The sequence below is a fragment of the Aristolochia californica genome, unplaced genomic scaffold, assembly GCF_029961685.1.
Source record: "Aristolochia californica isolate CCGP_79_NKW_82.1479 unplaced genomic scaffold, dmAriCali1.0.hap1 SCAF_1, whole genome shotgun sequence".
Lineage (NCBI taxonomy): Eukaryota > Viridiplantae > Streptophyta > Magnoliopsida > Piperales > Aristolochiaceae > Aristolochia > Aristolochia californica.
In genome coordinates, this window is record NW_027181770.1 from 60637180 (window position 1) to 60662985 (window position 25806).

Below are 25806 nucleotides of genomic sequence, written 5' to 3' on the forward strand. Positions count from 1 at the left end.
ATGGGTCGATACAGAAAGCCAGACGAAACCTTTACACCTCCGATTCGAAAGGCAAAGATGTTGAAGACATTAGGATGGAAACCCAGTTTGGATTCTGTGGAAGAGACTTCCCCAAGAATTTGTCCGATGAGCCTTCATATTTCAGAGCATTCTGCTTGGGATTGCTAAGTAAGTACCGCACCTGAGTTTGTAGATGATGAACCTTTTTATCCGCGGTAGCATTGGTGGGTAGCAGATTTCCCGATTTTTTTTTTTTTCCATATGCTGCTGTATAATCAATTTGTTAGCATGAGGCTGGCGATCCTTGGGTTAAGATCGCTCCGGTAGATCAAATGAAGCCATTTCTCTTGCCCTGCACGGCTGCAGAAAGCGTCGTTACGAAACCAATACTTGTCTCAGTGTCTAATCTTATTGCGGAAACTGCTAATCAACGAAGAATTGCTGAAAGCAGAATTGGCGAAGCCGCAGAGAATGTCACCGAAAACGAATTAATAATGCGACTTGTACCTGTAAGCGATGATGATATTGAATAGATGATGTTTCTCTTGAAAAGTCAGAGCCATACACAATAGGGAAATAAAAAGGCCAAAATTGGTTTACCAATTTCCAGTTAGAAAGTGGCAGAGGTGGTTTTACACCATCAATTTACAAGTGGCAGAGGTGGTTCTTCTCTTTGGATTGGATTTCCTGCAAATTTCTTACCCAACGTGGAGATTGAACCAAATAACTACTTTCTACTCTAATATCCATTACTGGATCTCCTGCTATTCCTTCGATTTAAGTATTCGTTCGCGTTTATGGAATTCCACCAAACTCATTAACATAAATCCAAGTGGTTCAGAAGTTTATCTCATTTAAATAATCCATGAAAACGACGATTACTGATAATATCATCTAGATAATTGATGATATTAACCAGACAACGCAAAATGCTTAATCAGTATCAATCACCGACTTTTCCACAATATAGACTTGTATTCTGTCAGATATCAGGATATAAAGGGAGAAAAGAGAAACAACCTAGACCCAGGAAAAGTAGAAATCCGGGGAGGGTTTTGTCGGCTACAACAAATGCCATCTCTGTTGCCCACGAAATCGAAATCGAAATCGAAATCGAAATCAAAATTGAGATCTTTGTCGAATGGGAATTCGGCTAGAATCCAGCAAAATGTTGGCTTTTAAGGGGTACCTGATGATTTTCATCTCCCACCTCCTGCTTGCGTCGGTCTGCGCTGTGGATTTCCTCTTCAATTCCTTCAACAGCAGCGAGGGTCTGCTCCTCCTGCGGGACGCACGGATAGACTCACCTGTTGTCCGACTAACAGTCGACGAGAACAAGCAATCCATCGGTAGACTCTTCTTCCCTACTCCACTGCGAATGAAAAGGCGAAGCGACGGCACCAACGCGACCAGACTCTCCTCTTTCTCTACTTCTTTCATCTTTTCCATACTCCCTGAAAACCCCAGCCTTCCCGGCTTTGGCATCGCTTTCGTCCTCTCCAATTCTACTGACCCCCCTCGTGCTATCTCCGGGCAGTACTTAGGGGTCTTCTCTAACGCCACTGTGCCCTTCGTTGCTCCCCTCCTCGCCATCGAGTTTGACACTGGAAGGAACACCGAATTCAACGATCCGGACGATAACCATGTCGGAGTGGACCTCAACAACATCGAATCGGCCGTCATCAACACTTCCGGCTATTGGGACTCCTCCAACCAGTTTGTACCCATACAGATGCGGTCAGGTATGAATGTTCGAGCGTGGATCGATTTCATCGGCCCAAATTTCCGGATCAATGTGACTATGGCTCCAGCAAACATGCCGCGCCCGTCCCGCCCCTTGGTATCGTACACGAGCCCGGACATCGCCGACTACATATCTGACGAAATGTTTGTTGGGTTCTCAGCGTCAAAGGTCAGCTCGTCTTCTGGAGTCACTTGGGTCGAGCGTCAGAGGATCTTGGCTTGGAGTTTGAATGATGAAGGACGCCCGGCTAGTGAATTAAGCACTTCGAACTTGCCGGATTTTATGCCGAAACCTCCCTCTTCGTCTTCGTTGGCAGCAGGGGCTATTGCAGGTATTACCTGCGGTTCCTTCGTTTTCGTGGGTCTCTGCTTGCTGGGTCTCTACTGGTTTTGTTACCGGAGGAGGCCAAGGGAAGAAAAAGATGAAGTCGAAGAATGGGAGCTGGAATACTGGCCACATCGGTTTTCCTACGAGCAGCTCTCTGAAGCCACCAATGGATTCTCGAAAGAGCGGCTGCTCGGTTACGGGGGATTCGGGAAAGTCTACAAAGGGGTCCTAGCCAGCAGCAACAATGCGGAGATCGCCGTGAAATGCATCTCCCATGACTCGAAGCAGGGAATGAGAGAGTTCATGGCGGAAATATCCAGCATGGGGAGGCTACAGCACAAGAACCTGGTTCAAATGCGAGGTTGGTGCAGAAAAAGGAACGAGCTGATGCTGGTTTATGACTACATGCCGAACGGAAGTCTCAACAAACGTATTTTCGACAAACCGGAAGAGCCTTTGAGCTGGGAGCGCCGCCGCCTTGTATTAACAGACGTCGCCGAGGGACTCCTCTACCTGCATCACGGCTGGGATCAGGTGCGTTGACAAAGCAATTTGCTTGCTAATGCGAGTCTTTAAATCATAAACACAAACCATACTACAATCTGAACTCTTTTGGGAATTTCGACAAACAGATGGTGCTCCACCGGGACATCAAGTCGAGCAACATTCTGTTGGACTCCGAGATGAGAGGACGTCTGGGGGACTTCGGCCTGGCGAAGCTATACCAACACGGGCAAGCGCCGAGCAGCACGCGTGTAGTGGGGACGCTGGGATACATGGCGCCAGAGCTGGCTAAGGTGCTGGCGCCGACGGCGGCGAGCGACGTGTACAGCTTCGGGGTGGTCATATTGGAGGTGGCGACCGGGCGCCGGCCGATCGACACGATGTCGGACGACGATCCGCCGCTCATCGATCGAGTGAGAGAGCTGTATGCGGAGGGGACGATCTTGGAAGCGGCGGATGAGAGGATCGCCGGCGAATACCCGGTGGAGGAGATGGAGAGGGATTTGAAGCTGGGTCTGGCCTGCTGCCACCCCGATCCGGACCGTCGACCCACCATGAAGGAGGTCGTCGCGATTTTGGTCGGGGAGGAGGCTGCCGGCGGCGCGCGCAGATTGCTCTCCGGTTTAAAATGTGGCGATGAGGTACAAGTGGACCCACAGTGATGTGTCTGAGATTTGTACAGATTCTACGGGGAACTCCTTTCCACAGTTTTGGTCGTGACGGGGACAAAAATAAAATTTTCTTATTTTTATTTTGAAATATGCAAATTTTGTAAAATATGGCTATATCGTAAATACAATTTTTTTGGAGTGTATTTTAAGTTATAACTGATTTGTACCTTATTACCCTTCCTTGATTAATTTTAAAATATTTTTTATTTGGAACAAAAATGTTCCCAAAGGAATATAATTATTTAAAAAAAAGAGACAGGAGTCTATTTTTTATTTAAAAAAAATTGGTAGACTGCTAAGTATTAAGAGTATTATTTAGAATTTTTTTAAAATAATAAATAAAATAGTAATTACATGTCTGTCCCTATAATATTTCAAAGTGGGGATCTGTCGCAAAATGCAGGCTCTACGACTCTTGAAATACAAAAAAGCGGGAACATTCTGGAGAGAAACCACAATCTATCCCCTTCTCAGTTCTCATTCCTAAATTTCTCTTCGTCTCTCATGATCGATTCTCGAGAGGACGAATGGGAGGTCTGCGACGACGATGGGTTTGTGTTCAAGAGGAGGAAGAGGCAGCGAACGGAGTATCTTCCTCAGCCGTCGCGGTCTGCTGCGGTGGATGAACCCGCGGAGGCGGAACTGAAGCGGCGGAGGTTGCAGAGGAAGAAGAGAACGTTGTTGAAGCTGAGGAGGAAATACGGGGAAGAGATCCGACAATGGGAGGAGTTGTCAGCTAAGCTGAAGCAGATGAAGGTCGACGGACAACGCTCTACTTCTCTGGAACGTTCTTCGCCACTGCCGGCTGTGGAGGTGGTGAAGGATACTGGGTCGGAGCGAATAATTGATGAATTGCTTATGCAGGTGAGAAATTGGGTAGGCTTGCTTTATTTCTTTAGGGATTAGGGCTTGCTTCGTGGAACATTTCTGGATGTTGTTGGATTTTCTTCCTTAATTTCTTGCGTCTAGTTTTTCCCAAATTTGATTTGATTTTTTACAATGTCGAGAGCTGAATCTTGACTTAATGGATGAAGTAATCTTGATTCTCATGAGCATTTTTTTAGCTATTCGACGTCGATGTCACTGGAACACTGATGCATATTTTATTGGTTGATTATGCACTTGAGGACTCGGGTAGTAGTACCCACTGCATCAGCTCTCTGTGCTGCAGTGTTTGGCACTTTGGGTTGGTGGGTAACCATAAACTAGGTAATGTTACGATTCCTCCTTTATGATAAATAATCAACCTGGTGCATGATGTTAACTCTCTCTGTAGGTCACCGACAATGGTGACTATTTGTAATCATTTTTATGGGGTGAAGTGCTTTATATTTCCAAATTAGACTATTCGGATTGAAAGTACTAAATAAAATATGTGAAACTGAATAGAGTTTGAAGACTTTTCTCATTTCTCATTCTGGTTTGTACAGGTAGAGGCTCAAGAAGAAATTATCCAGAACGTCTCAAACCTATGTGATCTGGCCAGACAACTTTGTCAGAATCAAGAAGAGCAATTAAAGCAAGTTTGGTTTGACCTTCCTGTTTGGGCTTCTCCAACTGCTCTCATGGCCTCTCTGTCAGAATTGGCAAATGGGGTATAACCTACGTGCCTGAGGATAAGTTCATTTCACCATATCCTGAGATATGTATTCTATTGTATCATGTTAAGGTTAGCATCATTTTGGTATTCCATTCACACTTGAGCAGCTGATATTATTTCTTTGTCTGATTTGCATCTATTCTGTTGTCAAGGTGTGCAGCTGTGTTTGAGTGAATGTTTTGGGATGAAATCAGCTTGTCTGGTTGACCACCAGTGCAAATGCAAAACTAGTTCATCCTTTTACTTAAATATTAATCAAATCTTTATATCGGCACTTCCTTTTCAGCAATTCTTATTCCAATGTTTCAGTTCAATAATAGTGAAAAAACTTAATTGCAATTATTATTATCATCACCGACATCATAGTATTATTAATTTTAAATCTGAAAGTTCTCAAGCAAATTTTGTTTGTCAGATTTTTTCTTGTAGTAAATGCCACTGGTGTAGGAGGGCCTTTTTTTTTCTTATAAACTCAGTAGACACAGGAAAAAATTGCATGCATGATTACTTGTCACACAGCTAAGTTGCTAACAATATATTAAGAGATGATAATTTTATCCTTCATGTGCTATGCGCTTTCCTATAGTTACCTTCCATGAAGGGAGAAATAAAAGTGGTACATAAAATAAATCAAGCATAAGCAGGTTAACTAGCTTTCATGAAGAAACTAATTTCTTAATGACCTAGCACCAACTGGCTCTATAGTTGAAGGAACTCTCCAGTAAGAACCTTCCATGAGATTTTCTGGCTGTCATATGTGTTTAAAAAGACTTGGAAGAGGTAATTGCTTAAACCAATTCAGTCGTTTCCTGTTTTTCCCATTGTTATAATCCTGAATCTCATGAAATCCAACTGGTTCCATGCCACCAGAAGAAGCAGGCTGACAGACTGACTAGCACTTGGAAATTGGAGAAGAAAGATGCTAATAGTGATTTGCATTTAACAGATTTTTTTGTTTGAAAAATAACTACCTTGTGCCACTGCCGAAGACTTTGGTATGGCTTCTTTGCTGAAATATTGTTGGGAATCTGTGACCAAGTGTTTTGGCTATCGTCCTCCTTTTTTCCTTTCCCTTCTTTTCAACCTAGCTTGCAATCCATGTGATATCAGGGTTCTTTTATTTGTTCTTCTGAGAAGAATGACCTATACTAAATTAAGGATGATTGAAAACAAATTACTGATTTGGTGCATAGCTTAAAAGAATTTAATGAAAAATTTGCATGCATAAGATCACTATAGAGTATTGCTTCAGTTGTGAAAAAAACTTAAGTTGCAGGGAGGGGCTGGTGCATGTGAAAATTATCAACCATTAGTGTTTGCTACCAAGTTAGAAATAGAGTCTTGGAAAAAAAATTTGGATTCCAACCAGTTTGCTTGTTAATGAATTTCTGTCTGCGGGAATGGAAGAATCAAGAGAGTGGCTAAAAAGCCTTTGCCATGATACTTGAGTGGTTTTTCAAATGAAATGAAATCAACAACAAGGTACTGGCAATTAGTGTCCCTTCTCCAAGATAGTCAGCTAGGAGCTTAGGAGTTAGCTAATCTAGGGAAACAACTCCAAAGTCATGGAGAGGGAACTAGACAGATCAGTACCAACGGCTTTTGTCACGTGTTGCTCAAGCCTCTTGGAGGAGTTCTTTTCTCTTTATGCTGCATGAGAGTCCTCCACTGAAGATGCCTAGAGGACCTGAATATGAGAGAAGAACAAATCATCATCATCTTCTTCTTCTTCTTCTTCTTGTTGGGAGGACAGTAATTTTCTCTCTGATTTGCACTCAAGGGAGGGGATGGGACTTCTCCCCCGTTGCCCTTTTTGTGATGGGATCATAATCACAGTGAACATGGAGAAGGGGATTGTTGCCCCTCTCGTTCCTTGTGTTTGCATCATCAAGGGAGGAACCCCTTGCCATTCCTTTTTTACCTGTGTAATTCTCCCCATGTGATATATGACACAAATGGCCATGTTGGGTTTGTTGGTTCTTTGTTTTAACTAGCCAATTAGTCTGGATTAAATTTTTCACTGGTTAAGGGCAGCAAACCCAGCTTAGTCAATACAGGTTTGACCAGGTTTTGCTTCTTGTAGAGTAGTGACCCAATGAAGGGATTAGGTCTGATTACACCAACTAGTCCAATTTTTTGTAACCAGTTGTAGAAAGATGGGGGAAAGTGAGTCTATATGAAAACAACTCTCTCCCTGACTTGACCTGCCAAAGATGGGAGGTGTCTATCCCTCTCCTTTGTGGGGTGAGAAAAGGATGAAAGGATATTCCGCACAGTTTGTAGGCCATTGCCGTGAGGCAGAGATACAAAAACAAGATTGGACTTTCAATTCCATAGATTTTCATAGAGACAAATTTAGGCTAGGTTCACTGTGTGAGGTTGAGTTTGTAAAAACCAGCCTCACAACAGGATTCACACTCTGCCATTCATCTTCTCTATCGTTTTCATTTCACTGCTTAATATATTTACTCTCACAAAAACTATGGTTACTGCTGAACTGAGTAATGAAGTTCTAAAATTCCAACTCTAAACCAGCTCCTCCCCGGTAGGCACTCTTATGTCTCCAGTGTGCATTGTTTCCTTTCGTAACACGTCATTGACCATGGCAAAAATAGAAAATTGTGCAACTGATGTGGAGAGATTGATCAAATCTGCAACAAACATGAAGAAAGAGTACACCTAATGGCTAATATTGGCCATATACCTTCACAGGGAAGTAGTTGAAAAAAATCATCAAGCAGGAAGCACTATACATACCAATCTCTCCCAGCTTTACACGCATTCTCGTCTGTGCCATCCAAGGCTTCAACTTGCCCGCAAATATGAGTCCACAGGTTACTAGAAATTAGAATTACATCCATTAACTGGAACCCAAAATGTTAAAAAAACCTAGCACCAAACTGGGAGAACTATAAGTGCACCAGATATATAGCACAGACAGGTTCACTAGCTTTCATGAAGAAATCAATATCTAAATGACCTAGCACCATGTGGCTCCAGAGGTGAGGGAACTGTCCAGCAGCAGGGACCTGCCAAGAGATTGACCTAGCTATGTTATCTTTCTGGGAATACTTGAAGGAGGTAACTGCTTAAACCAATTCAGTTGTTCCCTGTTTTTCCCTTTGTTATAATCCTGAATCTTATGAAATTCAACTGGTTCCATGCTGCCAGAATAACACTTTGGAAAATCGGTGGAAACAGCTGCTAATGGTGATTCGGAGTAAACAGAAAAATAAAACCACCTTGTGCCACTGCCAAGGACTTAGATCCAGCTTCTGGTTTGAAAATGAAATATCGTTGATTGTTTGTGACTTAGTGTTTGGCAATGGACCTCTTTTTCTCCTCTCCCTTTTCTTTCAAACCTAATTTGCTATCCCTGTGATAAGGGGATTAGCTATTTGTTATACCAAGAAGAAAGAACTATTTTAAATCAAGGAAGATTTTAAAAATTATTAAATTAAGAAATCAGGATACATAAAAGAAACTAAATAACTTGTAGATTTGCACTCTTTCTTCTCTTGAGGGAAAAATGCCTCGTTTTGGGGAGATGGGTTTACCTGAATCCACCCCTAGTAACAAGGAATGGTGGTGTAACGGCCGTACCTCTCTTTCACCCTTCTCAGTGAAAAAGAAATTTTGAAATTTGGCCATTCATCTTCTCCATAGTTTCCATTTTAACTGTTTAAAAACGTTTTCTGAATCCAACCCATATCCACCCCTAGTAACAAGGAGTGGCGTAAGGGCCGTACCTCTCTTCCACCCTGCTCAGTGAATTTTTTTTTTGAAATTTGGCCATACATCTTCTCCATAGTTTCCATTTTAACTGTTTAAAAACGTTTTCTCTCGCTAAAACTATGCTAACTAATGAACTTGAGTAACAAAGTCCAACAAAAGTTCCTACCCTAGTAACTCGTTCACCGTGGTATAGAACAGAACCTGTACAATGGACGAAGCAACTGATTAAATCTGTGCCTGAAAAAATTTTAATAGTCTGCCGATTCAATCCGGACTCCAGCTTCATCTGTCTCTATCGCCTTGTTCTCACTTTGTTCTTGTATCCCGGATTTTTTTACCCCATTGGCTCATGACCCCAATCTACCATTGAACTTAGTGAAACCTGTCTCCTCCCCGAACCCACACCAGTTTCTTTTTCCCAACCCGCAGAGAAAAAACCCAAATTTGAGTATTTTGGTTTGAATCATCTATTTAATCAGAGTCAATGTCCACCCCAACTCAGAACAACCCATTCATGTTATACTATCACAGGGAAAAAGCTGGAAAAAAAATCATCAAGCAGAAAACACTACACATCAAATCTCTCAGTTTACAGGTATTATCTTCGGCGCCATCCAAGGCTTCAATTGGCGGCAAATTTGAGCCCACAGGTTACAAGAAATTAGACTTACAATCAGTAACAGGAGCCCAAAAGTTGAAAAACAGATCACCAATAAGTATCTTTTAGGGTATTCCCTCCAATATTCTCCCTTCTCTTCCAATAAGAACGAAAAAAAAAAACCTTTGTATCCATGTCACAGTGATAGCCAGAAACTTGTATATATGGCCATCAAACTCGATGTGAAAAAATAGAAAAATGATTCATTCCCTTCACCAGAAAAATAACCAGCATATCCTGAAAACCCAAATTGAAAAGCTGTGAGGACCTGAATCTTCAGGCCTTCTTTGGATGCTTAGCTCCTGGCCATGTCTTTACCATGCTGGCAGCATTCTGTGTCTTCATCCTTATCTTTTTTTACCTGATAATTATTGGTTAGAAGCTATAGGCACCTTTTTGTACCTACTATCTTCATCCTCTTCTTTTTGCCTGATAAAGGTTGGAAGCTATTCGCACCTTTTTCTTCAATGGTGGTAGCAGAAGTAATAGCGAATGATGTCTCCATCCATTTCAGCAGCCTCATGTTACTTGTTTTTTCAGTATCTATATGATTGAGAAGCTTCTGACCATCTCTGCTGTGGGTTTCCACATGTCTTCCATGCATCCCTCCATTGCCTCCTGCTGCTACTTTTCTCAGATGGGTAGTTATGAACATCTACCTGTGATTTAGGAGTGCCTCCTTTCTTCTGAGCATTTCTAATCTCCTCCTCAGTATCATATCGCACCCGCTGTCAAATGACAAAATGCAATGTTCAGTAGAGGCAGCAGGTGCAAATCTCTGATTGTCAGTACAGTGCAGTTTGCGACATATCATATATCATGCAGTACGCATTGGATTCTATGAAAAAACAATATCAAACCATAAAAGGGAGTTCATTATGACTTCAAAAATTTAACCTTAAGAGCTCTTAGTTACTTAGGTATTTTAACGCACCCACCCAATTGTATCAGACATAAAGTTGGTAGTTCTCTATTATCAGAAGTCCAAAGTAAAGAGCCTGTCTCGAAGTTACAGTTAGCATACATGCTGTTAACATGACGAGTACAAGGGATAATTATCTGTTCTTCACTTGAATCAATTATTCATTTTGCTTCTTTCTCAGCCAAACTAACATCATACATCTGCACCAACACAACCTGATTTAGACACATAGGTAGGATCTGTGATAAACCCATCGAGCCTAAACCAGCTGTACTAATGTTAGTTGTTACAACATTCGAAGTTGTGCCCTTTGAAGAGGTTTTAAAATTTTGAAGCTTAAAAGATGGACTTACACAACAAAATACTGATAAACATACACGCACCTTGGTGGGATCTGACATCACAGCATAAGCCTCTCCAATCATCTTAAAAAGTCTGTCAGAGTCTTTGTGGACCTCATCAAATACTTCTTTCCAAAGCCCATCATCCCCATTCTCACTCCTTGCTAAGAATTGACCAGCCTATGTACACATAAAACTGGTTAAAACAACACAATAAGGGAATTTAGCAACATAGTACAAAGAAATAACCTTGTCAGGATGATGTCTGAGTGCTGCCTTTCGGTATGCCTTCTTGATTTCCACTGTAGTATCTGATGACTCAATTCCCCTGCGTAGATATCACAATTGTTCCTATTTAACTTTATCTCAGCTACATGATTAAGAAGCTAGGCACAGGTTAATTGTCTGCTCAGACTTCCAATGACTCATATTAAATACATGAATTATTGGCGATAAAAATTACAGATATATTGAATACAACTTACAAGATGAGATACATATCCAATGCCAACCCCTTTTTGGCTTCTTCCTCCACTGTAGCAAGCCGGGCACGAGCTTGCCTGATGTCATTTGCGGTGCTAGTTGACCTACCCAATGTTCTAGACTGATTGGCCTTATCCTCCGCCTGCTTTTCAAGAAGAGATAAAAGCCTCAGAAGATCACTAGTTGCTTGGCCATAATCTCTAATCATCTCGTGCAAGGTTGCCCTTCTGGATATTGCCTACAAAGTAGAAAGAAGGTAAATCAAAATGAATATTGCCATCGAAACTTGCAATAATTGACCTACAACACCTAACTAAACAACAGTATGATTCAGAAATATCATAAAAAATGGCAGTAGGAACTCTTCAGGCCCAAAACTGAAACTAAGTTATTAGTCAAAAGGTGAAGAAAATATCAATATATCAGTTGAACATGTAAAACTTAGATATAACAGTGGTTAGAAGCAGTTTTCCTAACCTAGTTTAGCCTGATTGACCAAACTCAGTGAAAATAAAATCCAGCACAAGTGGTCGAAAGCAATCTTCCAAATCTAGTTCAATTGGATTGACCCGGATCAACCTAATGGACATTAAAAATCCAGAAATCAAAGTGAACTAGCTGGTTTAAGTATAAACTGTTCCTGGAATGAGGTATATAGCAGTTTTATCTCAAGATAGGAAAGAAAACTAGAACTCCATTTTCAACTTTTTGCCTTAGTTTTCTTTATAATTCCTTGTTTCGAAAAATACCACGATCCACTGCTCATAGTACCTGCACTTTGTCACTGCCCAGTTGTCAAGTTTTCAAAAATTGGCTGCAAGAATGCCAATGCCTGGTTGTCAATTTACTAAAAATTGGTCCTAAATATGCCGTTTTACCAGAAAAATAGACTTCATGGTTCTACAAGTTCTTAAACAACAGTTCTGTCGAAAAAAGTTTTACTTCAGATAGTAAAAATCTAGGGTTTGTACCTGAAAGAACAGAAGGCCAACAGTCTTCTCAGATAGAGAATTTCTTTTTTTTTTTAAATGATGCTGAATTTTATTATGAGAGCTCAAACGAGCAGATTACAAGAGGGGAAGCCTTCCCAAACAATGAGAGATTGTTGGGAGGTTCCGAATTTAGCCAATTTATCAGCCAAAAAATTGGCTGATCTAGGAACGAGGTTCCAATTACAATGAATTCTCAGATAGAGAATTAAAAGATCAAAAGCTTTTTATGAAGCTATTCAACATAAAGAACAGGAACAGAAAGGGGTTTCAAGCCAAAAAGGTCCATGACTTCATTTCTATTTTCTGTCAAGGTTCGTTACATCTAAGGTTTGGTAAATAATTATTATTAATCTAATAAAATTAACTTTGCTTCGAGCTTAGCAAGAAGAGTTGATTGATGCAGCATGATTGAAGTTTATCCCCCAACTAAGAACTTTGGTTCCTATCAGCTTTGCCACTAACCATATTGCCAACAGCAGTCGCAAATCACTAGTATGCCACTTAAGTAAAAACTTAGTCAAGTTGTTAAAAAATAAGTGTCTGCTCACCAGCTTCCATTGCCAACCACAATGTTCTGAATGCGATAAAAATAAATCTCTCTTTGTCAAACAACAGCACCAAAAGAAACATAAAAGGGCAAACAAAGATAACATTCACAAACCTTTGGGTAATTCGAATCTAGGGCAATAGCAAGACAGCAGTCTGCAATTGCATCAGTAATTTGGCCAAGAGCTTGATATGCAGCAGCACGATTGCAAAAGCAAACTGCAGCAAAAGAACGAGACTCAACACTGCACAATAAAGCAGCAGAATAATGTTCAACAGCTTCCAAATGCCTGCCAGCTTGAAACGCCTCATTCCCTGCAGCCTGAATGAAGGGAATGTAAACAGAAAAAGAAATTAGCAAAGTACATATATGGCCAATTCATTATCATTGACCATGACAAAAGGAAAGTAAATACAAGAGACTATTGAGTTGGGTGATAAATGGATCATCATGGGCATTCCCAATAGTCTAGACATACAGAGAGCCAAAGTATATCTGGAAAGAACCAAAAAACCCTCGTAAAGATTGATGGTGTGAGATAATCAATTTATCAGGAATACAAGAGCCCATACCATCACGTAGTGGTTCACTAGATCAACAGCCTGGATCTATGTCCATTGAGCTGTAGTGAGGATTTGACAAGCCAGATGCACTTAAGTAAATTCAACCAAATTTACAAAATGAAACAAAATGTGCATACTTTATGGCGTAATAATTCCTGAATGGTGCCAGCAAATGCAGTAGAAGATTCTGTATTCTTGTTTCTGCACCTAAACAATTCTCATCAGCAATAGAAATCAAAGTGTCCATAGACAAAAATAATCAAATCAACAAACAAGTAAGAAGAATAACGGCTTACATGTCTTTAGTACTTCTCTTAGTCTCATGCTTCTGGAGAAAATCAAGAGCCTCTTCTAACCTTCCCATGTAAAAGTAGGACTTTGAAATAAGATGCCACCTCCAAAACCTTGCAGGAGATTCTTTAAATCTCTCTGACCCTTCCACAGATTGGGAGTCAAAATTACTTGTATCATAATTGTTCTCTGCAGATTCCATAGTTTCTTCACAAAGGTGAACCACATCTTCATAATTTCTAAGCTGCCAGAATTTGTTAAAGCTTAATTAGAGCCCATGAAACAACTTAATTGCAACTACAAAAATTATACACACATCCATATAAATTAGGAAAAAATGACATTTTTGGTAATTATTAGAGAATCACCATTAAGAGAGCTTCAGCCTTCATTTCAATCAAACACTCTGAATACGGACTAATTGACAAAGCCTCAGCAATTAATTCCAATGATTTGACAGCATTATCAGAAGTTCTCTGCTGTAGAAGTTTGGTGCACTGATTCATATACTCAGAGACTTGCTGTCAGTCAGAACCACAGGAAGATCAGTGACAAACAAACACATACCAAATACAGCAGACACAGGCAATACTGTACCTTAGCTTTTTGAAGACCATCGGAGGTTTCAATGACAATTTTCCTGTCCAAGCTTAGATCACCTTCAGATGGCAAACAATTCTTAAAATGTTTCAGAGCATCCTCAGTTTCCCCCAGTGCAAGATAACAACTAGACAGGAAAATTGCATTAATTGAATCATCAGAAAGCAGTTTAGAAAAATAAAAATAAAAATAGAACAGAACAGAAATAGGTAAATCATACACTTAGACAAAACAGACCATCCAAGATTGTGATGGTAGCAGCAAAAAGGACAATAGAGTAATAAGTTGAAACAGGGGGAATAACTACTCTCTAACCCATTTTTTGTTTTATTTTCTGAAAAATAAAAAAGCACAGTTTGCCCAATCAGACAATAGGGCAAACCATATTATTTCATCGCAGCAGCTCTTCAACAGATAGTGATAGGTGGAAGTGGAGTAACAGCAAACTGCACTCCACCAGACAATTTTGCTCCACAATCTGTTATTTTATAGCCAAACTTTCATTTTTTTCTTCTTTTACAGTACATAATCTTGTTCAGGTGCTGACCCTTGAGCTCATGGCCTCTATGAGGGGATATTTGTAAGTACAACCTTTTTTGAATGAGTCTGCAAGGACAACCAAAGCCCAAGAAATGTAAATAAGAGAGGAAGTGGAAAGGTTAAAAGCGACCCTCAAACTCTCCTTCCTTTAAAGGCCACTTCCTTCAAGTATAGTACAGCTCTGTGGAAGGCAGTCATAGCAGCTGTCCCTTGGAACCTTTGCCCGGAAAGAAACAAGAAGACATTCAATCATAGATAAAGCTCTCTTGCGGCAGTGGTAGAGCACACAATACATAACACACTTCTCTAGGCATGCTTGCTTCAGCAAATGCCTCCTCCTTCTAGCTCAGTTATTTAGAAGGTTTTGGCATCAAATCATTACTCTCTAATGTCTCAACCCCTCCTTGATGCTCTCTTGGCAGCCTCAACAGTTAGGTGGCTAAAACTTAGTACTGATTGTTCTTCATAGGAAATATACTAGCTCTGCTGGGAATGGTGGGGCTATCCGTAATAGCTATGGTGCTTATCTCTTATTCTCTGGCCCTTTGGGTTTTTGTGACTCTAATTAAGCAGAATTAAGGGCACTTTTAGCATGTGTTTCTACTGGTTGCTCAAAGATTCTCTGGTCCCTTAGCTATAGAATGTGACTCTGCCATTGTGATTGGGTGAAAGAGTAAAGGCCTTTGCCCTCCATGGAGATTGACCTATATATGATATATTGAATCAGTCCTCTTGGCAAGTAGTTTGGAAGCATATTCCTTTGTCAGATAACTCCCCCACTGACCAGCTAGCTAAGAAGGCGGTTTCCCCTTGTGATGGGGGATTCCCTCCCTTCATAATCTTTGGGATCTCCCCTTGACCATGTGTTGTATTGCATAAATGTACTACACTTGTTTCCAAAAATAAATAAATAATTAATTTAATTAAATAAGATTTCTGTTTCAATTTAAACTTAGCTTTTGACTTACTTATTGTCAAATGCTCTTCTTTCATTATCAAGTTTCATAAAAATGATCTTACGACAAAGAGTTAACAAATATTTGTAAAAATCATATATAAAACTAAGAATAATAAGAACTCATGAAACAGGAATGTGGATTCAATGGAAAGAGGAAATCCTCACTTAGCAGCTCTAAGTTGAACCCTATGAAAATTGGGTTCTATTGAAGCAGCCATCATACAATCTTGTAATGCTTCTCTCATTCTACCAAGAGACATCCGTGTGGCTGCACGGTTGCTATAGCATAACATCAGAGCCCTGACACAGCTTCTAGAAGTTTCTTTTGGAGAGACGCACTTCACACCCTTGGTGTAACAGTCCTCGGCTTTAGATAGATTGCCATTTGCATAAGCTTGGTTGCCCCTGATGCACAGATGAATATATTTGGTTTAAACGTTGGAAGCACCATATAGAGAATCTTATATAAAAATGCTATAATAAAGCGGCCTCCCGTAAATATGACATGTCAATATTGAAATCCAAATTGTAAGCAAACAGTACCACTGTTTCAAAAACTAGAACAGTTCTAGCTGTTTAAACAAAGATAGTATAGAAATAGAATTTGACCAGATGTCCACAATTTTCCCATAGGTAATTAATGTGATAATAAAGATCATGGCTTCCACATTGCATTTCTTTTTTTGTAGCATGGTTGAAGGCTTCTTTCTACTACCCACTTATTATTTAATTACACCAAAACAGGTCGGTATCTCATACACCTGTCAAACTTGTGTCAAACGCCTAGCCAATACAACCCAACAGACCGGTCTGTTAAGTGCGGAAAACAGAGTATTTAACCCAGGTGTACCAGGGGCAAACTGTACCTAACCCAGGTGGACCGGAACCACCTAGCTCTGACACCCACCGTTCCCGTTCTCTACTGCTTCCCCCGGGATTCGAACACGGAACGTGGTGTCCAAGTCTGATACCATGTCAAATACCTAGCCAATACAACCCAACAGACAGGTCTGTTAAGTGCGGAAAACAAAGTACTTAACCCAAGTGGACCAAGGGCGGACGGAACCTAACCCAGGTGGACTGGAACCACCTAGCTTTGACAACTTGAACCCAACACCTTAAAAAAACTCACCATGTAGTCATCAAGCCAAAGGCTCAATCCACTCAGTAATAAAATTTCTCACAATTGAAATAATATATAGATATTAAGAATCATCTCTTGGGGAATGTTTAGACAGGTTCTGACTTCTGTGTTTCATCCAAAACTACATTACGTGGTCATTACCTACTTAGGTAATCTTTGAGTGGCCTATCACTTTAAAAAATTAAAATAAAAAAAATGATTTGCACCAAAGAAACAAAATACCTGAGTCGCCATTTTTCACAGGCTTCCAGTGCTGCAGCAGCAGAGACAGAATGTTGGTGAAGATTTGGCTCTTTATCTGTTTCCTTTTGAGACATGAACATGTCTTCCTTTCGGTGATTTCGACCTTGACCAGCCCGCCCCTGTACTGAAGTAGCAGCAAATGGAGAAAACTGCAGGGGAGAAGTCAAATGAACTTCTGTATTTGGACTTGAAGTGTATGAATCACAAATATCTTTCATCCGATTTTTCTTTATATAGTGTCGTTTTCGACTTGATGATGGGCCTTGAAAAGAAGGAAAAGCAGCAAATGTGAAGTTGGTCCCACCCTTATCCTCTGTCTGAAAAGCAACACCAGACATAGTTTCAGCAACCCCTGCTTGCTTCTCAATGTTAGACACAGAAGTTTCAGTTCTACTAACATCAATGTCATTATTGAAATCTGTCATCTCATTTTGAAAAGGTAAAGATTCATTTTCAGGTAGCCCATGTTTAGAACCCTCTTCACTCAGACCAACTGATTGCTGAACAATGTCATCAGATACGAGAGACGTCTTTCTAGAAAATTGATCAGCTGCTGAATTTTCCTGATAAGGAGAGAAATCCATTGGTGAATAGACAGGAGAACTCATTTCTGAACTTTCTTGAGAACTTCCTTCCCTTGAAACAAAGTGTTTCTGTTGGACAAGGCCAGTTTGGGATTCCAATTTTCCCCTCCCCTTTTTAGACTTTGCATCCATTGCTTTTGACCCTTTTTTTGAACTAAAAACCGCATTTTGGTGCAAACCAGCATATATGTTCTCCTTAAAAGAATAAAAAGCATCATGTTTTGGAGTTTGTGGATCCCAAGCAGGCACATTCATGTATTGTGTCATGTTCACAAAGTCAGCTTTGTTTTCTGTGCTAGATGTTGCTGTACCCTCTGAAGAATTTACACCTGGCTCAAAATAGGGACCAGAAAATGACGAAGAGTATGATGAAGGAGCAGTTTCATTTGGTTTTGCATTTAGTTTTGAGACGACAGGAGGAACGTCATCCACATGCAAACTGTTGGTCTTTCTTCCTGCTTGGAATGTGAATGGTGTGGGAATAGAATGACTAAATGTAGAATCACCTAAAGGCTTATTTATGAAATTTCCAGATTCAGTATCCTTGTGGGAGTTTTTACATGTAGAAGACTCTTGAGCTGCATCCTTACCACTACTGAGGACAGAACTGCTTTTATCTTTGGGTATTGCATTGACATCTTTATCTTCAATCTTCTCAGAACCATTCCCCACTTCTTCCATACTCAGCTTCTTCATATCGTCAGATAGGTTAATACCCGTCTTTTCATCAAACCCAACAGTTGAATTCTGATCTGAAACACCTCTATTGGGTTCACCCCTGCTTCCAAACACAAAAACACCTGCCCCAAAGCCTTTCCCCAGATTGGGAGTCATATTCTCCCTTCTGTCAGTAGTAAAAGTAAACCCTGCTTCACCCTTACTTTGAAATGCATTTTTACTCCCTCTGTTCAAGTTCCTCAGCTCATCCGGAACTGACTTTTCCACGCTGGGCCCAGTTGATGTCTCCAAAACCTCCGCAGAATTTAATTTTTTTGTAGAATACGATGACTCCCTTTGTCCAAACACAGTAGTGCAAGACTTGTCTTTCTTATTCACAAACTTTGTTTCACTTTCTATATTTAGCTTCCTCATTTGATTTGGATGAGTATCGTCACAACCTGATTGGTTATTTTGCCCCCCACTCTCCTGAAACACATTATTCATGTTGGCACTAGAGGTCAAACCACTCGAATGATTGGCTCCAAAGTTGAAACCTTTGTCACCACCTGATTTCCCAAGCTTAGAACTCCCCAGATTAGGATAACTTTTAGTAAACCCACTGCAGCCTGCAGCAAAGTTTGGTTCTACACCAGACTCATTTGCTCCAATCCTGGAATTTAACTTCTGCATGTCAGTCAGGAATGTTCCTCCAACACTCTCATTAGGCATGGCATCTGCTGTATCAACTACATGACTTGATTGACTAGCAGGAAAAACAACCTCTGGATTGAAACTAGAGTTCCGGAACTCCGTGCTTCCCAGATTTTGAGGCCCCTCAACTGTCCTGTTATTTTTTAAATCAGTCTTTAATATCCTAGTGGAGTGACTAGCTGTAAACACAAGACCTTCCTTAGAACTAGAATTGCCAATATCATTACAAGTGGAGCTGCATGTGCTGACACCACTACTTTTTGAATCTGGTCGCATCCTTGACTGATTAACTCTAGCTCCAGCGTTGTAATTTTCCGTCTCATCAGAGAGCTTTCCCAACTTCTCACTGGACATTGAGTTTGAACTTGACCACGCCCCACTTGATTGATTTGTTCTTAAAACAAAAGATGCATCAGCTCCAGAGCTCCCAAACTCAAAACTCCCCAAATTCTGTACACTCTCACTGACCCCAATGTTGTTCAGCTTCAAACCCATGCTTGACCCAGTTGACAGATTAACTTGGCCATCAATTTTTAGCTTCCTCATCTCATCCGGAAGCTTTTTCTCCATACTCTCAATCGACCCACCTGACATTAGATTTGACCCCGAGCCAACTTTGCTTGGTTCATTACTACCAAAGCCAAATCCTGCACCACCACCACGCCTTACAAACTCAATATCACCCAGGCTTTGCTCGCTATGTCCGACATTACCACCTTTTGAACTCAAACTGGTACCCGACCCACTCACTTTATTAGCTCCAAACACAAATGTCGCACTAGAGCTCCCAAACTCAAGTGGACCTGAATTTGCACCAACAGACTTCTCGGGAGCCGATGAAAACGGATTCCACTCTTGGAACTTGTCCCGAAAGTCTCCCACTTTGCCATCGCCATCGCCATCCCCGTCCCCGTCCGAACTGTTGATCGCATTGGAATCCAAATGCGCCCTGTTCTCCGTCCCCGATCGAGGCGACTGTTCGGCAGGCTGCGACACCAAATGCCGCCTCAATTTCACAAGGCGAGGTCTAGAAAGGCTCGGTTTTCCCGATTTGGTCGCGGGCGGCGGAGGTGGTGTCGAAAACCCATACCCATAAAACCCTGCTGCATTCCTTTGATTCGGCGAATCCATCGGTCCGGTCACCACTTTCAACAATTCCGCAACCGGATTCTCGGAGGAGTTACACACAAGAGTCGAGGAAGAGGAAGAAGAGAAGCGACCTTTCTTAGGGTTAGGGTCTCGCAATCGGGACTGCTGCGATTGAATCCTGGAATCCGCGACCAGGGATCAAACATCTAGCATCACCGGCGACATTGAAACAAGGAACTCATGATTGTGGACCGCCGCGCCTGGATTAGCCCCGACACCCAGGACTCCCCCGAGCAAGATCCCGGCACCCCGAAATCTTCGTCCCTCGATTGCTTCCTCCCCTCGATTGCTTCGCTTTCTTTCTCCCTCTTTTCTGTTTTTGCCTCACGTGTCCCTTTTCTTTGCAAGCATTTTTTGAACACAGCGGCGAAGTCACCGCTTTTAGGGGAGATGAGAGAGCTTGATTTTTTAACTCCTAATATTTCTATTTTATATAGATATTAATTAATCTTCTTGCATTAAATCGTGTATTTAAAGATAATTACAGTTTAAGTAGTTAACTAGCCGTTACGGCTCTTCGCTTTCAGAAACCTATCGAGATCGCCGGTCAGATGAAAATTAACAACTTGGTGCTGTGCGGTCACCCATTAATCAACGGTTACGTATGGGCCACGTGGAATATCCTTCATCTCGTCTTTTCATCACCATTTTTTGTGATATTTGACATTTCATTGGTGTACCAAGAATATCAAGTCCCATCCAAATTGGACCGCATGAGACAAAACCGACGCCATTTATTTATATAAGACCCACAGAACGAATGGCAGTGATTTCATCCCACACCAAGGCGTGGGTTTATCAAGCCTTCTCAAATAGAGACCGGGCCACCAATTCTGTTGGACCGGTGCAGCTCAACCCTCTCCCAACTATTCCCATCTATTTCCCTTTAATAATACTGTCACCAACACGACTCTTACGAACTTCTCATTTTAGCTCTTTCTCGTCGTAGCTAAGGCAGTCCAGTGGCTGAAGCTTCGCCGCAGGCGGCTCCGCCGTTCGTAGACTGTCCGCAACGTATTTCTCGCGTAAAACGCGCCGTAATGTTGTACCGTTGGAGGAGTTTAGCTGTTTTAGTGGAGCCCACCCTCTCGATCCAACAGAACTGCCCCGTGTTTATTGGCGGGTCCCACTGCACATTCGACTCCCTCGACGGTCTTCCCCAGCGAAATCAGACACTTCGCCTCCGCCTCCTCAAGACAGAAGCCACAGATTCCCAGTTCCAAGTTCCAAATTCCCAATTCCCTGTTAGGGTGTTCAAGAAGGGAGAGACGAGAACCGTCGATGGCTTGCGAGGAGATTTACGCATGGACGGTCTCGACGCTCGTCGGGGCGTTCCTGGACCTCGCGCTCGCGTACCTCCTCCTCTGCGGCGCTGCTCTCGCCTTCTTCGCGTCCAAGTTCCTTAATCTCATCGGTCTCCGACTGCCTTGTCCTTGTAACGGTCTCTTTGGGGACCCCGCCGCGGGTAGTATGTGCCTGCAGAGAGTACTCGTTGATGGGCCCATCAGGAGGATCTCGTCGGCGCAGATGGGTGTCAAGACCAAGTTTCCATTTGATTCTTTCTGGACTGGCAGCGGCCATGTGGATTTGAAGCTGCTGAGAGATGGGGGTGTTGATGGTGGTTGTGATCGTAGGCTGGGGGGACAGGCTGCGGAAGTTGATGGAGAGGCGTCGTTTAGTTCGATTTCTTGTTCTCGCGTGTCGCACAGGTTGGCCTTGACAGCCTCGCCAGCTGAGGTTTCGAATGGGAGTGGTGCGAAGTTTCGGTCAAGAGGTAGGGGGAGAGGGAGGGTGGACCGTGGCCAGTCTTCTAGTCTCCGGCGGCGGCGGCGGAGGGTCGTTGTTGGAGATGGACGCTTTTCGCCTATCTCGTCGTCGGACAATGCGATTATCGGCGAGAAGGGTAAAGAAATGTGTGGGGAAAGTTCTGTTTCGGTTGATTCTGGTGGGGAACAACTTCAATGTGAGTTAAAAAAGAATGCATTTCTCTGCTGTTTGCTTTTCAAAGTCTTTATCTTTTTCCATCTAGTAAAATGCTTTTAGAAAGAAATTTAGCTCTGCGATTTGGAAGCGGATTTCACAGGATTTAATAGTTGAAATTGAACTATGAGGAAATATGAAATTTTATTTGTCTCTCTTTTGGTAGAACTTAGATTTTCATTTGATGTCTAGTTTGTTTTTCTCTCTCACTTTTCTCAATTATTTTGAACATTTTATAACTCAAAACTAAATTGCATTGCCGTTGTTCAATCCCATCTATGATTTGTTGAAATGTCAAGGGATCCTACAGTTATATAACTGGATCTCTTTATGAACTTAGAGCACCCATGTACTGGTATAAGATCTGGATGGCTTACCAATCAATGCATGTCAACAGGACTGATATAATTCGACGTGCATGTTTTAATAAATAAGAATTTTACTTCGGGGGAACTGAGCAATTAAAGTTATATGGTTTCAGGTGATACTGAATCTTATGCTGGCGCTGAATTGCTTGAAGAAACTCAACTGAATACTGATAGTGAATGCTATGGACAACTGAAGGAAAACTTTGGGGCTGAAGGTTCGAGTTGTGCAGTGGAAAGATTACACCATTCTCAGAGTCTTGGTTCCTGTTTTGACAGAAATTACTCAAGTACCATAAGAATCTTGGAACATGCACTTGAAGAGGAGCAGTCTGCTCGTGCAGCTCTCTACCTTGAGTTAGAGAAAGAGAGAAGTGCCGCTGCAACTGCTGCTGATGAGGCAATGGGAATGATACGCCGTCTTCAAAAGGAGAAGGCTTCAATTGAAATGGAAGCTAGGCAATATCAGAGAGAGATTGAAGAGAAATCTGTGTACGATGAAGAAGAGATGGATATTCTCAAGGAGATACTATTGAGAAGAGAGAAGGAAAAACTTGTGCTAGAAAAGGAAGTTGAGATGTATCGTCAAATGATACTCTTTGATGAGAAAAAGGCAGAGGCTTCAGTGATGCTTCAAGATATGGGTAAAGATGATCTTGGTTATGCATTGCATGGATCAGGAGAACAGTCACTGGGTTCCATGGATGATCCAATGATCATTCTACAGCAGATTAGTGAATCTATTGAAAAGAATGGAACTGTGAAAGATTTGAACCAACGTCAGGAGACAAAACACTGCGATGAGAAACAAAGTGATTCTTATGGGCATGTATCACAGTTGCCAGATTGGGAAGGACCAGGGATTGAGATTGTTGACAAACATCATACTCATTTATTGGATGAGTGCAGCATGAAGTTTCAGGAGAAGGGTATGGTATCCACTGCTGAGTCATGTGGGGTTCATTTGCCAAAAATTCCCATATCATGTGAAACGAATAATGCTCAGGATACTTCTTTCTTGGTTGACAAGGCAACGGCTGGTTATCTTGAATTAAAAAGCAGTGACAAAGTTACGGATCTGAGAAGCGCTACCTCTAAAACTGCTCAGTTCGAGGCAGAGTCGAGTATTCTTGATGTCCATGTCATTGATGATTACAATAAGCCATGTGATATGAAAAGTGGTGAGAAAGATGGGTCACTATATGCAGGTTCAACTTCAAAGAGCTTTGGTAAACAAGGTATTTCTTTTGAAGCTTGTGGTGCTGGAAAGATTGGTGTTATAAGTGATAATATGACCGCAAACATGGTAGAGTCAGAAGCAAACATATATCGAAGTAGGTCAGATGTACTTGTGCAAGACAATTCTCAAACCAAAGCTTTAGTTTCTGCTTTGAGGAGAAATTCCTTTTCTGCAGTTGACAACGAAAGGCTAAAACTTCAAACAGAAGTTGGGAGGCTTAGAGAAAGGCTAAAGTTTGTGCAAAACGGAAGGGAGAAGCTGGCTGTTTCTATTGAAAACAAGGAAAGGGAAAGATTTTATGAGTTGCAATTGTTGGAGGAAATAGCTTCACAACTTCAAGAGATTCGATCTCTAAATCATCCTCTCATGGCTGCACGCCGGTTTTCTTTACCTCCTCCATCATCTAAGGTATACAAGAAGAGTTAACTTGCTTCTTGTTCTTTAATTTTTGTTGTATGAATTTGTTTTCTATAGCTTTGTATGTCGTGTAGTCCTTGATTTCATATATGGAGATGTGACTTTCTGTTATACCTAGTTTTCATTCAAGGTGGCCGTTTCCTAGTCAACCTTGAGCATTTAAATGGTTGTACTTCCTATTTAAAAGAAAAGGGTTTCACTTCTAAGTAATAGTTTGTAGTGTCTCATTATTCTGTGGTCATCTAATCATGTTTGCTTGAAACAGTAACAAACTAAGTATGCATCTATTATGGAGCATTTTGTTGCACTTTCGTCCAAGACAGTTGTTCACTTGTCCACATAACAATTAGTTAATATCTATTCTACTGTTGAAAAAAATTGATCCTCTCTTTTATCATTTAACTGGGTTTGAAAGGGTAAAGTGGTCTTGTAGTTGGATTGGATCATGTAAATGACACATCCCATTTGAGCAACTAATGCATATCTATTTAATCCTAAAGATTCAGTGCTTTCTGACTTATTAGCTCCCTAAGTGCTAGTTGCTGAAGGTAGCTATTTGTGAGTACATCACAGAGTTTTAAGTAGCCAGTTATCAGCTTGAAGGAAAATAAAGTAAAGCAGAATTGACTCTTCAAGTGAATATCTCCCATATTGTAAGCTTGTCTGATAGAGCTTCAGTTGGGTAATCAATAATGAGAATAGGATATTTATTGTAGTTTTCACAGTTTTCTCTTCTAGTTGTCATAATTAAGTCCGTGTCTTATCCATGTCAGGATTAGCCATTGAACTGACTGACTCCACTATTGTCCTCTTCAGATTGGCTTTTCCATTTGCAAAGATATGCACTTGGTCAAATTGGGTTTCTTTTATTTGATCTAATCTCCTCAGTTTTCTTTTCTAGTTGAGATTGTCTAAGCCTTGATCTTAACTATGTCGGAGTCGGCTCAATGATTGCTTGATCCATGTTGTCGTCAATGAGAAATCTTTTATTATGGTTGCCGACTTCATGCACAGCCTTCCTTGTTGATCTGGAGTGGAAACCTGATTGGGTTGTTTCTTTTTTGAGTGTTGTTTACTAACACAGACTTCACCCCATACCCATGTGACGCACTTGAACCTCCCAAGAACTTACACTTGATACCTCTCATGTTGCCATTGAGCCAACGGACCACCATTGAGCGGGTTTATTCTTTTTAATCTCTTCCCCTGATCGAAATGAAAAACAGTAGAATGTATATAAACTAGTTTTCAATATAGAAAAGCTTTGGTAGTGCAGGAAGGGAATGATGATACTTTTAATCTCTTCTCCTGATGGAAATGAAAAACAGTAGAATGTATATAAACTAGTTTTCAATATTGAAAAGCTTTGGTAGTGCAGGAAGGGAATGATGATACTTATCGAGCATTAGCTTACACAGAGATCAGTAGAAGGAATTTGAGAGTCAATGATGGATTCTCTTAACAGTGTGTTCTGTCTAGGTTACCTTTGTTAATTTGAAATTATTTCTTTTGGCAGATTGGCTCAAAGAAAAGGCGCTGCCGAAGTGTATCAATCCACGGAATTACTGACTAAAAGTGCTCAAGGAAGCTATTGACCCATGGAATGGATCGCTTTTTCCGCTTAAGCGCACTTTTGGGTTTGGCCGAGTCCTGATCATCATTGAATACTCTCTGCTGTTTATAGTACGACTAGGGTTTGATCATACCCTTCCCTATACCTGCTGAATTGAGTGGAAAGCTGCGATGATGAGAAGCCAATACTGTAAATACTGCTCATGATCCAGTGGCTTTTAGCAAAGACCCTCGGTAAAGATCCAGGGCTAACTTGTGTTAATAA

General features: G+C 41.3%; 4 protein-coding genes across 6 annotated transcripts; 3 read left to right on the forward strand and 1 right to left on the reverse strand.

The window, feature by feature from the left end:
• The first annotated feature begins 1043 nt into the window (after window positions 1–1043).
• On the forward strand, window positions 1044–3402 carry LOC137954000 (L-type lectin-domain containing receptor kinase S.1). Its single transcript, XM_068801582.1, has 2 exons — window positions 1044–2605; window positions 2704–3402. The coding sequence occupies exons 1-2, from the start codon at window positions 1142–1144 to the stop codon at window positions 3235–3237; spliced, it is 1998 nt and encodes a 665-aa protein (XP_068657683.1). The 5' UTR covers window positions 1044–1141; the 3' UTR covers window positions 3238–3402.
• A 259-nt stretch (window positions 3403–3661) lies between these two features.
• On the forward strand, window positions 3662–4985 carry LOC137944390 (uncharacterized). The gene is made up of 2 exons (XM_068790099.1): window positions 3662–4110; window positions 4677–4985. Exons 1-2 carry the CDS (start codon window positions 3751–3753, stop codon window positions 4845–4847), a joined length of 531 nt encoding a protein of 176 aa, XP_068646200.1. The 5' UTR covers window positions 3662–3750; the 3' UTR covers window positions 4848–4985.
• Window positions 4986–9121: 4136 nt separating this feature from the next.
• LOC137954087 (uncharacterized) lies at window positions 9122–20305 on the reverse strand. 3 transcript variants are annotated; one of them, XM_068801635.1, is made up of 11 exons: window positions 16843–20305; window positions 15642–15881; window positions 13976–14105; window positions 13747–13899; window positions 13384–13622; window positions 13225–13288; window positions 12639–12845; window positions 10988–11223; window positions 10752–10830; window positions 10545–10682; window positions 9122–9967 (listed from the first exon to the last, which is right to left on the reverse strand). In XM_068801635.1, exons 1-11 carry the CDS (start codon window positions 19947–19949, stop codon window positions 9776–9778), a joined length of 4785 nt encoding a protein of 1594 aa, XP_068657736.1. In that variant the 5' UTR covers window positions 19950–20305; the 3' UTR covers window positions 9122–9775. The 3 variants fall into 3 exon arrangements, with proteins under 3 accessions (XP_068657736.1, XP_068657735.1, XP_068657737.1); XM_068801634.1 differs by having other exon boundaries at window positions 13225–13294; XM_068801636.1 differs by lacking the exon at window positions 9122–9967 and adding an exon at window positions 9999–10077 and having other exon boundaries at window positions 13225–13294.
• Window positions 20306–21171: 866 nt separating this feature from the next.
• On the forward strand, window positions 21172–25801 carry LOC137954119 (uncharacterized). Its single transcript, XM_068801638.1, has 3 exons — window positions 21172–21930; window positions 22429–23960; window positions 25486–25801. Exons 1-3 carry the CDS (start codon window positions 21249–21251, stop codon window positions 25540–25542), a joined length of 2271 nt encoding a protein of 756 aa, XP_068657739.1. The 5' UTR covers window positions 21172–21248; the 3' UTR covers window positions 25543–25801.
• Window positions 25802–25806: the final 5 nt, after the last annotated feature.